This window comes from Poecilia reticulata, chromosome 13, assembly GCF_904066995.2.
Source record: "Poecilia reticulata chromosome 13, P_reticulata-male-v2, whole genome shotgun sequence".
Taxonomy (NCBI): Eukaryota; Metazoa; Chordata; class Actinopteri; order Cyprinodontiformes; family Poeciliidae; genus Poecilia; species Poecilia reticulata.
In genome coordinates, this window is record NC_088842.1 from 13996311 (window position 1) to 14008976 (window position 12666).

Below are 12666 nucleotides of genomic sequence, written 5' to 3' on the forward strand. Positions count from 1 at the left end.
TACTGTGTTGTCGGGTTGTTTTTATGTGTGACGGATGATTTACCTCCACTCAGTTGTTCACACAGTTTATTTATATCAACTGGAACAAAGTAATCATGTCTGGTATTGACCCTGGTCAGACTTTCACAGGGTAAATCGATAAAACGGCCTTGTTAAAAGAGACGCGAATAGAAACGCTCTCACTCATATATGCATTTTTACAGTACGACTGTGTTTAATTAACACACTGAACATTTTATGTAATCGCATGAAGCGGTACATCAGGGAGAGTTATTTTTCATGCATCCAGATGATCGTTTTAGTTTTTTCAATCAATTTTTAACTCTTAAATAAAACTTTTCATGAGCTGAATATGAAAGTTGATTTGCAAAACGTTGTTAAATATATATTTGAATAAAAATAAATGTACTGGAACCAGTATTTGCTCCAGTTATAACAGGGTTGTATCCATTTCTGATCCATGAAGGTTTTCACTTTGAAATAAAGTCGTATTATCAGCCTAGAAATACTTGTTATGTTTGGGTTTTACTCTGTAAAGATCTAAGCCGTTTAATTGTTTCTAAGATTTTCTAACCTTATGTCATCAGGCTAAAGATACTCTGTGGGTAAATGGATTTAATAATGGCAATTATTAAATACATTTTTGCAAAGTTTTGACCTTTGCCACTGATCTTTAGCCAAGTTTAATTTCTCATTAAGAACTACAAAATAAATAAAAAAAGAACATTACAAATATTTTCTATCCTTCACAACACAATTTAGTCAGTAATTTATATCGTGTTAGAGAGCAGTCATTGTAAATAGCGTCGTCTATTAAAAATGATTAAAGTTGACATTTTGAGAGCATTTAACGTGGCTAGTTTGGTTAGCATTCAACATCAGTCTCTAAGATTTCCCTGGAGAAGATGGTTCCTTACCTTACTGAGGAAAAAAATGTTTTTACGCATTTCTAAATCCAATGATCTCCATGAAAAAAAGGAATGAAAAGCTTACGGGCATAAAATCGAGCTACTTTGCCTTCCTGTTATCTACTGAAAGCGCTCTCTCTCGTTGTATGGCAGCTCAAATGAAGTCTCAGTTTGGTTTGAAATAAGTTTTGCATCTCGACGCTTCCCTACGCCAACACTTGAGATTTTACTGCTGAGTAACAACATTCACACTGAAGCCTGGAAACATTTAGCTAGATGGATTTAGTTATGAGAAAAAGTAAATATTCTTGAGTTTCCAACCAACTGGCTGGATCAGAGCCAGTCAAGCTGGAAAACAACTAACACTTTGACAAATTTGGTTAAGGTTATGTTTTGAGAAGAAAGCATTTGTTTATTATACATTAGTCGGGTTTAAGACTGAATCTGCAGGGAAAATATTACAACTACAAAGCAGATATGTATATCCTTCGATCTGAAACTTAACAGTTTAAACTTATTAAAAAGAAGTCAACGTCGCTTTTTATGGCGTTTCCAAATATTGTAAAATAATGCAATACAGTCATTATTTTTAAGATTTTACTCCACAGAACTCCCCCTTTAGTCTTTAACAACAACGACAAAGGAAAACTGTGGAAACTTGGATGTGTAATTTGCATGCAGGACAGATTAAATGGATGCGGTGAATTGTGGACAGCTATTAGACTAACAGGGCTTTTGGCTCACACACACACCGCACTAAAACACTCTGTTTTTCCCCCGTTTTTCCTTCCCCACCATGTTGTTCCTCTCATCACCCACTCAGAGTTATCTCAGGTCTGGAAACCAGACCTGACAGATTACAGACGGAGTGCAAATAAACGTGACAGTGCCGAACATTAACCAGATTGTTGTGGGTCCAGTTGGAGGTCGGCGAGGGGGCTTCTGTCAACATGGCCGCCTCCTCTCAGCCGGGAAGAGGAATTTATTACCGCCTTCGACACGTCAAGCTAATTCCATCAGGGATTTTAACTGGAGGGGGGACGGTTTCAGATTTACTAACTCTCCTCTCCTAATCTCAGCTCCTTCTGCTATTGGCTGCTTCGTCCCCTCTGGGATCCAGAAAAGCTTGTTGAGTTTGCTTTTATGTCTGCTTTTATTTCTTTGTCTTTGAAGTTTTCATATCGTTATCCATATATATATATATATTTTTTTTTTTTAATTTTTTACTTGGGCTCCATTTCAGAAAATCTCTACTTTCTCTCCACAGAAATTTTTTTTGCTGCAGGAAGGTGTTGCAGCTTAGCAAAATGTAAAAAAAAAAACGCCAAGCTGTCGCTGTCTAAATGTGTTGCAGCATATCAGAGTATGAAGAAGCTTTTTCACTCTGCTAATCCTCTTATCATGTGTCAGTGCCAGCACACAGGCGACCGCATTCAACCAAAAATACACCGAGCCGCCAAAAACGCACAATTAACACTCTATTACTAACACCGCTATTTTTAAAAAGGTATTAAAGCTTTAAGTTGTAGCTCTGCTTTGCAGGTTTTCCGCTTCTCCTTTTAGAGAAGATTCTTATCCCGAAGGCAAGAATCCAGCCTCTCTGCATTCAGTCATGTTTCTGAAACTCTGCTGCCGGTTAGCTGTGATCTGAGAGAAATCTCCATGAGGCACCTCAACCTTAGAGCATTAAAATCCCCCCCAGGGCTTAGTGAGCGTCGGCATCACACCCAGGTACGACTTCTGCATCAGCAGCACTTTGCAGTTATCGAGCGGCGGAGGGTGAAGACAGCTGAGTAGCTGCAGACGTCTTCTGGAGGGTTTGACCCACTTCCAGGCTCCCCTGCCCCCCGGTTTGCTCCAACACTCTGCATACTGGAGCAACAAACTGCTGAGCTGCAGCACAGCTCTGCATCCACACTGGGGAGATGCTGTCTGGATCTGTCTAATAAATAAATAGCTTGTGTGTGTGTGTGTGTGTGTGTGTGTGTGTGTGTGTGTGTGTGTGTGTGTGTGTGTGTGTGTGTGTGTGTGTGTGTGTGTGTGTGTGTGTGTGTGTGTGTGTGTGTGTGTGTGTGTGTGTGTGTGTGTGTGAGTGCTTCAAGGTCACTATGTGCCTCTGTGCAGCTCACAGTATCCAAGACCTTGAGAAGAGTCATTTTGAGCTGCTGGTTTTAGGATAATACGCGAAACCAGAGCTTTATGTCAGTAAAAAAAAATAAAAGAATGGCTAAAGAAATTATTAAAAGCAGCTACAGTGGCCTCAAAAATAATTCTTTATACCTTTAACTTTTTCTGATTTTTAACATTTCAACCAAAAATGTCAATGTGTGCTATTGCTGCTTTATAGGTCAACACCAAGTAGTTTATATTTGTGGAGCAAATTTTAAAAGGTTTTCTGATTTTCACATTTTTGTCATGAATTAAAGTCTACAGACTTCATGTTTTACTTGATTATTAGCTGGTGTGATTCATGGGTTATGAGTCGTTAAAATGAATTTGTTTATTTTAGCTGTATGCAAACTAGATGTTGTTGATTTGATGACTAAAGTTTATATCAGTGGTTACAGACTTGAGACTTGACTTGGACTTGAAGCCCGTTTCACATTTTATGAAAGAAAATAGTCTTTAAAATGAAGCTTTATTCACCTTACGCTTCACATTTTAGTACTATCTGTCGGTTAAAATCCCAATAAAACATCAAAATGTAAAAAACAAGAGGAATATTAAGTATTTTTGCAAAATGCTACACAACTGCAGAGAGCTGTATTAAATTTAAATCACAGGAGGAAGATTGTACTACAGAGGTTTGCACAACTAATTTTGATATTGATCAGTCAATTGGACTAATAAATAGTCCCATAAAACATTTACAAATGAACTCAACCTTTTTCTCCAGGGGATGGCCTTTATTTTATTGCCACTAAAGCAAATGTATAATCGATGTTTAGATATTTTTTTTTATTTGTTTCTGACTCAGATGATTAAATGCAACTCTCGGTATTTTCCAGAAAGCTTTTCAGGATTTGTGCTTTGTTCACAGGGGTCCTGGACCGTCTGCATTATTTATAGTGGCAGAGGATGGCTGCATGGAACTGGTTTCCTAGAAAAGTCAAGTGTAAAACCTAACAGTGAAGCTAAGGCGTAAAAAAAGAAAAGAAACAAAAAACGCTTTTCATGAAACTCGTGTCTTCTGATTGTTTGACAGACACATCTGTCAAACAACATGGCGTCATCTTGAAGCTATAAGCAATGCCACTCATGCATGTTCATTATAGTCAGAGTAAACAGTTTGGAGGGTTTCACTTGGTGTATTATAAGCCTGGCGGGCCACCAGGCTTTACTTGTGCCCCCACCAGGCTTAGCATTGCTTATTTTTTAAACTCTTTTTAAAATGTTTGCATCTTTTAAGACTTTATAGTTGGTGTTCAGGTGTTAATCTTTCACTCTGTCAGTAACTCATAATTATCAAGTGGTATTTTCAAATCTCCTGTCAACTTTAAAGATTTTTTAACTCAAAAACACAACGGGCCGCTGGATGAATGACTGCCCTAGCACCCAACCAATGTGGGAAACCTTGGTTTGGCATCGAACAGCTGGACAAAGCGATTTGTGCTGCATTTGAAGATATGTCCCCTCCAGTTTATAGACTGCTTAAAGCAGCGCTGAGTGAAAACGAGTCCAGACGGCGGGAGGGAAACTCCTCTGGAACGGGAGTGGAGACGCTCACTCAGTCATGGACGTTAGACGCAGAGATTTAGTCAGATTACCAAACAAGCACTCACAAGCTTTCAGACACATCAGCCTTTCCTGTGCTCACAAAGGCATGACTGTGTACGTCGAAGGGATTAGCACACATTATAAATCAAATTTGTTTGGACATATGTGCATATACACATTTTTTCCTGGCTCGTCCGTCTTTTCCTGTGAATCGCGATTTACCTGAAGCTCCTGCATCATATGAGATAATCAGGAAAGGTGAACTTTCATTCATCTGTATTTATTTAGATTTTCAAACCTCCATCAAACTGGGTCCTGGTATCTGCAGCATGATCTTGAATTCGGAGGGGAGGGTGTTTATTCTCCAGCTCTGTGTTTATCAGCCTCTCTCTGAGTGTAAACAGCCATGCTAAGTCCGATATCTATCAGGCTCCCTGACCAGTTTCTGTTTGGATTACGGTAAAGATATGGATCTACACAGGTGTCAGATTCAGTCCCCAGTTTCAGAGTGTTGTAGATTATTTGGCCTGATTTTGGTTCACATGGCACATTTTTATTTTTAGCAGAATCGTTTGTAGATGTTTGTCAGGTGTTTACTTGAAGCGTATTGATTCTTCCTGGAGCCGTCAACAGGTTGCTGTTTCTTTCTGAACGTCCTTCTCACTGTCGGTCAACAGCGTCCAGCGACCGGTTGATCGAAGCAGCGTGCTCAGCTGCAGGTTTATCTTGTCTTTTGACGTCACTCTGTTTTGCCTGATGAGCAGGCGCTGCTGTGTGTTTTCGTGTGTCATCACATGTAACTGTTGGGTTCGCCGAGGAACTCGCAGCCGCCATGAAAACTGTAATTTGTGGCTCTGGAGGAGATCGTTAGGAGGGTGAAAGTGCAGCCTGCCGGGTTCAGCACAATGTTATGTTCAATCAACACAATAATGACTTATTACAGGGTTTGCTGCCTGAACCGCTGATGGAGGAAGAATACTAATGCACCACTTTCTTTCCTGTGTCAGTGTTGAGAAAGTACCAATCAGGACTTTTTTTTTCTTTTTTTTTTTATCATCGTTTTTACTGATCTGAGTCGGTTAAAATGGCGTTTGCTGACACCAATCCAAATCTGATGCTTGGTACTAAAATCAACTGCATGTTTTTACTTAAAGAAACTCTGATAAAGTATGTTTCGTCAGTATTTTTTTGAATTTGTGTGATTTGTGATTACTTCTCCATTTTAACTCATTAACCAATAGCATGCTACAATGTCGGTTTCCATGACAACATGGATTTTGACCTAACAAGAGTTTCTACAGGACATTATTTTGTTTCTAGACATATATCTGTCTTGACATACAGCTGCAGTCTTCCATAAATTCACTCTGGTTGGAGACGACTCGCTAGTAAAATGCTTCAAGGTGGTCCATCAATCAAAAGTTACTGAAAAAGTTGTTTTCATGCTGCAAGAACTTGGTGCTTTGCTTTGAAAGATGTACAATTCAATTAATTTTGGCCCCACAGCTTTCTGGACGCGCCAGAGACGCCGCGTTTCCGATGTGATTTGCAGTTGAGCCCAAAATTATTCATACCTCTGCCAGATTTAGATTAAAGCAATTTTCATTCTACCAAGAAGTCTTCCAATCAGAAATGAGACGCTTATCTGCCAAAGGAGATTAAAATAATGTACAAAAGATGTATTTTCTTCTTAAGATATCATCTACTCATTTGTCCACTCTTTCTCAATATTTACTGGAAACAATGAGGCAATTTTTCCTAGCATTCATGACAAATTTTCTGTATATTTCCACTGTCAATCTAACAAGTCATCTTTTGCAATGAGATCAAAGTCGTTAAGGATGGAAAGCCTCCTTGCCATCACCCTAATTTATAGCTTCCTCCATAAATTGTTTAGGAGATTCAAGACAAGAGTTTGCTAGGGTCTCTGTAAATGATTCATTATTCATCCTTCCTTTCACAAAGAACATGTTGGTCAAATTAAAAGAAAACATTGTTGAGAAAGATTAGCAAGACTGTTACTTATTAATTATTATGAATAAGATATGGATTAAATGACAATATGCAATTTTCCTGTGGTTTGTTTACGTTCTACGTTTATTTGGGGAGTTGAAACAGATGCGCCAATGAATCGACTTTAGTTCAAAACTGATCACCTCATTTAAAAAAAGCTCATAATTGTTTCTAAAAGCATACGTTTTTCAGTTTAAGAAAAATTAGGTTAAAGTTAATGGCACACGCTTTGTTCAGTAAATAAGAATAATCCTGCAATTCTTCCATTTAATCAGATCTCAAACAAAACATGAAATCATTACTGGCCAGTAAAAGCTTAACTGGTGCATCTCTGCTAAATAATTCTGCTAAACGTGTCCGTTTCCATTTCTCAGGTGTTGCGAGTGCAGCGCCTCGCTTTCCCACTGGTACTACGAGAAAGATGGACGGCTGTACTGCAAGAAGGATTACTGGGCCAAGTTCGGGGAGCTGTGCCACGGCTGCAACGACCCGATCACCACCGGCCTCATCATGGTAAGAGCGGCCTCGTCGCTCAGCGCCCCCCCCCCCCCCCCCACCCCCCCAATCCCCTGCTGGCTCTTTGTTTGCCGATGAAACTCGAGTTACACCTGAGTCCACACATTTTTGTCGGCCCGGTTATTGTGTGCCAACACGCGTGGAAGCACGCCAGACCTGTAACCGACCCTGATCGCGTTAGCTGCTCTGTGAGATTGTTTTCCAGACCGCCGCTGATGGAAGCGGCTGTTGTTGGGGCAGGAAGGGCGGATCAGGTGGACAACACATGTGGTCACAGCAGCAGAGACACAATCGTCTCCTTCCGCTGAAAAGTGGTGCTGCATTATTCAGAAGACAAGATGCCAACATCAGAGGAGACTCGCGTCTGTTCGCTGACTTAATCACACATTTTTAAAGCTTAAGGAAACTAGTGCATTTATTTAAAGTGTTTTCCAGGCATAGCGGAGAGACTGGTGGGGATTTTGTTTGCAAGCAGCAGAAATGCAGATAAAAATGCAGGTGTTTGTGTGCTGAAGAACAGGCTAATTTATTTTTACAGCAAAGATTATCTCACAACACAAAGTTGTAAAAAATGAGCTAATTTTAAAACAGTCATTAGGGTATTTCTAGCTTTTTTAAATTGGAAACTTAATTGAAAAATCTGTTTTTTTTCCTGTGTTGTCATTGCTTCAAGAAGATTTTTGGGAGTTCATTTTACATAATATTAGAAGTTCGTCATTAGATTTTATTTTGTAGTTTGTAGCTTTCTTTACTGTGTGTTTGACTTTCTTCTAGTTTGATGTTTTCTGCTCTAGTCAGTTCCGCTTTTCTAATAGTTATTTACTTGATAACTAAAATGTAGTTTTGTAGTAGTTCAAGTAGTTCATTGGACCAAATTGTATGCTGTGATTTGAAAAAAAAATTATCTGTGCAGCTTTCTGTTTCACTTCCTGCTGGTGGCTGACGTGAAATCACAGACGGTAGAAACAAGTTTTTGTGGTGAAGTTTTGTCAAGCGCTCCGACACACAAGAGCCAAATCAAATACTTGGAATTACTCTGGAATTGATTGGATAATCCAAACAGACCTACATAGGCAGGCAAAGTTAAATCTGGAAAGACATTTCGATACCGGTACAAATGTTTGTACAGCACTGAACGTGTTGAATATTATCAAAGTGGAAATATCACAACACAAACATGCATCAGTCCATTGCAAAAGCAGCTTGTTGGGACACATATCGGACCTGTGGATGCAATGAAAGATTCTTATCTTCAGGTGTTTGCACTGCAAATAAGATTATGAAGAACCAAATGGCTACACACAGTTTGCAAAGCATAATCTTTTTTTATGCATAGTCTTTTACAAATATATCCTACAGCTGGAGGTTAGTAATGAGAAAACTGTTACTGGAAAAGTTATTGATATAGATTTAGGCAAATATCTGAAATTTAAAAAAAAGTTGGGAAAAAATAGTTGTGATTTTTCAGTCTGCTTGCATAATGAAACAGATAGGTTCCATGTGATGCTAACACCAAATACAGAGATGCTATCAAATCACAATGTCAGTGTGTGTGATATCAAGACGGTAAAGGACGTAATTGTGGTAAAACATAACATTTCCAGTGTCATGCATTCGCACACTGCTTATCACCAATATAGTTGCTGCTTATCACTAATATATTTGCCCAGCTGCATCTACTCTAACATACTTTAAATCCCACAGCTGGAATATTTTTGGCTTCAGGAGCTGAGATGTTGTAATGATGAGGATATTGTAGTGTCAAGAAGACGGTGTGGAAAATAATGTCAGCTGATTGAGGAAATGATATGCAGAGGCTGTGTTATTAAAATGTGTCCCGACCCAATCTATTTAGTATGAAACGTAAATGATGAGCAGTTTGGCCACCAGCTGATCGGGGGCAGTAAAACATCTTAACATTTGTGGCTCATTTTACATTTTATGGATTCATTGCTGACAAAATGTGACACCAGGAAAAAAAATGTCTGAGCTTTTGTTCTACAAAACGTTTAGTTGAGCTGATGGATTGGTCTGCAAAAGCAAGATTTAATCATTTGTTCACCGATTGGTGTTCGTTTGAAGTGAGTTACAACTTCTGCTTTTCTCTAAATCTTAGTGTGTAGATTAACATTTGCATTACCTTCAGAGAGATTACCCTCTGCAGTGCAATCTCAGTAAAGTGAATGAATTAGGCAGAGAGATTGCTGCTTCCTTCTTCTCCGGTTTATTGCCCCTCTCACTCTGCAGTCACTGATTGACCGCAGCTGCACTTTAACAGATTTGACATCAGTCACTCAATCTGCGCTGCTGAGGCGGCCGTATCGGCTGCATTACCTTGCTGACGCTTTCGCCAAGGTCAGGGCCGCACGGCTGAACTCCTTGGGCTCGGGAGAGAAATAGCCCCGTTTTTAATATTCACTGATGAAACGCAGTTGTCACAGTGAGTAAAAACCACTTCATGACGCAGCGATGAGTCAGTCTGTAGAGACGGAATCCACACACCGTGGTCAGTTAGTTGGAAATGGGCAACAAGGAGCTTTGTTCTCGTTTCAAGTGATTTCATCAAAGCTATTTTTTACTACGTCTGTCAGAGAAACTAAGTGAGGATTTGCATTAATTTTACCTGTTATGTCAGAGTTGTTTGCTTGTGGCAGTGGGGCTTCTGGTGAGGATTAGCACAGCTTCAGAAAACTGTTAGTCATGAACGAGCAGAAATCATATCCGTCATGCATCGGTGTTTCCACTGAAACGCTCGTCTCTTTGCATGCACTAACCTCACTGTAAACACACATTTTAATCTGTTTTAGGTTACAGTCCAGTAAGTATGTTAACTATGTTCCTTTCCCAATCAATCGCTCAGTTGGTAATCAGCGCCTTCCTTAATAAAAATTTTTATTCACTCTGAGATTGATTTACTAATGATTTAATAGAGCAGAAACAAGCAAACAAACAAGTGTAAAGATAAACAATATCGCAATAATTACACATTACTACCAAAAACGAGACGTCGGTGCTTAGGATACTTGACGTTCAAAATATTAATTAAACTCATTGACGTTTAAGGTTATCAAGAGGATTTTGGTGTCTCTGGAGTTTAAGGAAAGTTTCTGATTTCCAATAACTAACAAAAGTCTGAGGAAGAAAAGAAAAAGAGGAAGATGAGGTAAAGATCTCAAAACCATCAGGACCGATTTTTCCAACAGAACTGCAACTAAAGAAAAATGAATGACTTATTTGATTCAACATCTGATTGTTGCCTCAGATGTAGAAGCAGCGATGGTTAATATATGGAGTAAAAACTCATACGACATGTTGGGTAAATAAACAGTTTATTATGGGCAAAATAATAATAAATGCCAATTCTCTGTGAATCAACCATTTGCTTATGGTAGTTTTGAATATTTTAGGATATTTTTGTGTTGGACAATCGCATTGCATTGTGTCGACTGTCTGTTTGCTCAGAATGAGCCTCTTGTTCTCTGCAGTGTCAGCACTGGGTAAATTGGGAGTAATTCAGCCAGAGAAGAGGCTTTCAGTTATTTACAACCTTAGACTGATTGATGTGCTGAGCTCAGAGTTAGCCGATGTAATTCAAGTTCCTCTGCTTTTCCCTCTTTCCTGCTGTCTGTGTCTAATCAGTCACTCAGAAGTAATCAATCTGCAATAATCCAAGATATCTAAATGTTTAGTTCAGAGTCAGGCACTATTAATTCAACAATTTTAATAATATATCAATGTTTTTTGGAAGAAGCATTTCTATTTTTTTTAAATAATCATGTCTATACAGTGTAAATAAAAAGCAGTTTTTTGTTAGGTTAGCAGCTAAACTACTGCTAGTTACTAACTATCTACTGCTTCTGCTGGATTTATTAAGAACCCTCCGTCTAAAAACCCGAACCATAGATTCGTTCACGCCGACTTTACGTGCAGCGGCTCCATTTCCCTCCTGTTCTGCCAGATCGATAACCTTCAACTTAAAAGCTGCATCATATGAGTTTGAAGAAATTTCCTCCGTCGTGCCTCCAGGTAGCATGTGCTTGTTCTAAATGAAAATTGGCACTTTCTTCTTTGATTTCCGATTTTGACTTTCAATAATTCACTTTCTGCTAAAGAACCCCCTGGTGGTGGAAGAAAAAATCCACAGAAAAGCTGCACCGTGTTTATAAACCGCATGGTTCAAAGCGTAGGAAAAAAGTAGCGGCTTATAGTCCGAAAAATAGGGTAAGTATGAAACTTTTCATATATACAGTTTTATATATTTATATATTTAACTGTATCTCATAATGGACGTGAAGCGAAACAAAATTTATGTCCACTTAGTGTAGAGTAAAAACTACTGAATACATAAGAGAGAAAAAACAAGTTATTGCTTATTGTCTCAGCTAAATTTATACCTTCACTGTTATTATTTAGATAGTTACAGCGAATATGACCTTAATCAGGTGTTTGCACATGACCCAAGGTGACCTAAATTAGCAGTTTTCTGTACTTTCCATTGTGATGCTTCACTTTCAGTTACTATCGATCTTTGGAGTTATGCCAGTTTGGGGATTTTTTTCTTTGTTTCACTTTTATTATTGTTTTCTGGTGCAACAAAATGTTCTGTAACAGGAGGAGGAGGAATTCAAGACCTTTCTGCGAAATCACAAGTAGTTGAAAATCATTTGAGGGAACTTTGTGTTTTCTTATGAAACTCCCAAAAGCATGGAGAGCGCTAACATCAGGGAATGCACCTCTTTTACATACAGAGTTATTTTCTGAACATTTTGCAGTAAAATAAAATGGGCTGACATATTAACAAGTGGGGTATAAATGTTAACTTTGTAGCAGTTTTGGGTTGAATCCCAAACCATTGTTTGTCATTGTTGGTACAGAAATAATAGTCAGATGTTTTGCTGAGTCAACATTAAATGGAAAGTCCCAGATCTACATTTGCAGCTCACCAACTCCCACTGAAGCCGTGTGTAACTAGAAATCTTCCTACTGTTTCTGTAAATACCTCCTGGTTGTCTTTGCCCCCAACCGATCACAGAGCCATGTGTTGTTGAGAAATAATTTCTCATCTTTTTTCAAGAGTTGTTGTTTGGGGGGGGGAATGCTGCTCCTTGTGCGATTGCAGGAACTTTTTCAATTGTGCAACATGAGGGATGAATTGTTCCAACATGTTTCCACCTCTGGGAGGCCGGAGGTCCACATCGCATACAGTTGGAGGTGTTCAACCTGCTGGACCTTTTCCATCAATCACACGTCAACTGTATGGATCAGACGCCATAATTTGATCAGTTTTTCCATCCGGTGCTTCAGTCAGAGACCCACATTGACTTCTTATTTCCTCCCGTCGGTGTGGAAACCGTGACGAAAGCGACAGCCGCTGTAGGCTGAAATCCCCCCTGAGGTGTAGCTCTGGGCTGTTCTGGTTTCACTTCTGACCTCAGAAACAACAAACTTGACTATAAACTAACACTTTTGCTTTTTCGACACAGTCTATCACGCAAGTAATTGAATTTGAAGT

The 12666-nt window shown here is 39.1% G+C and overlaps 1 protein-coding gene across 2 annotated transcripts in view; it reads left to right on the forward strand.

Moving 5' to 3' along the window:
* limk1a (LIM domain kinase 1a) overlaps positions 1-12666 on the forward strand; it is a 50323-nt gene that overhangs the window by 17702 nt on the left and 19955 nt on the right. For both annotated transcript variants that reach the window (XM_008425620.3, XM_081615108.1), the window contains one exon: positions 7013-7151. In XM_008425620.3, the coding sequence (XP_008423842.1) occupies positions 7013-7151 (139 nt within the window). The remainder of the gene's footprint in view (positions 1-7012; positions 7152-12666) is intronic.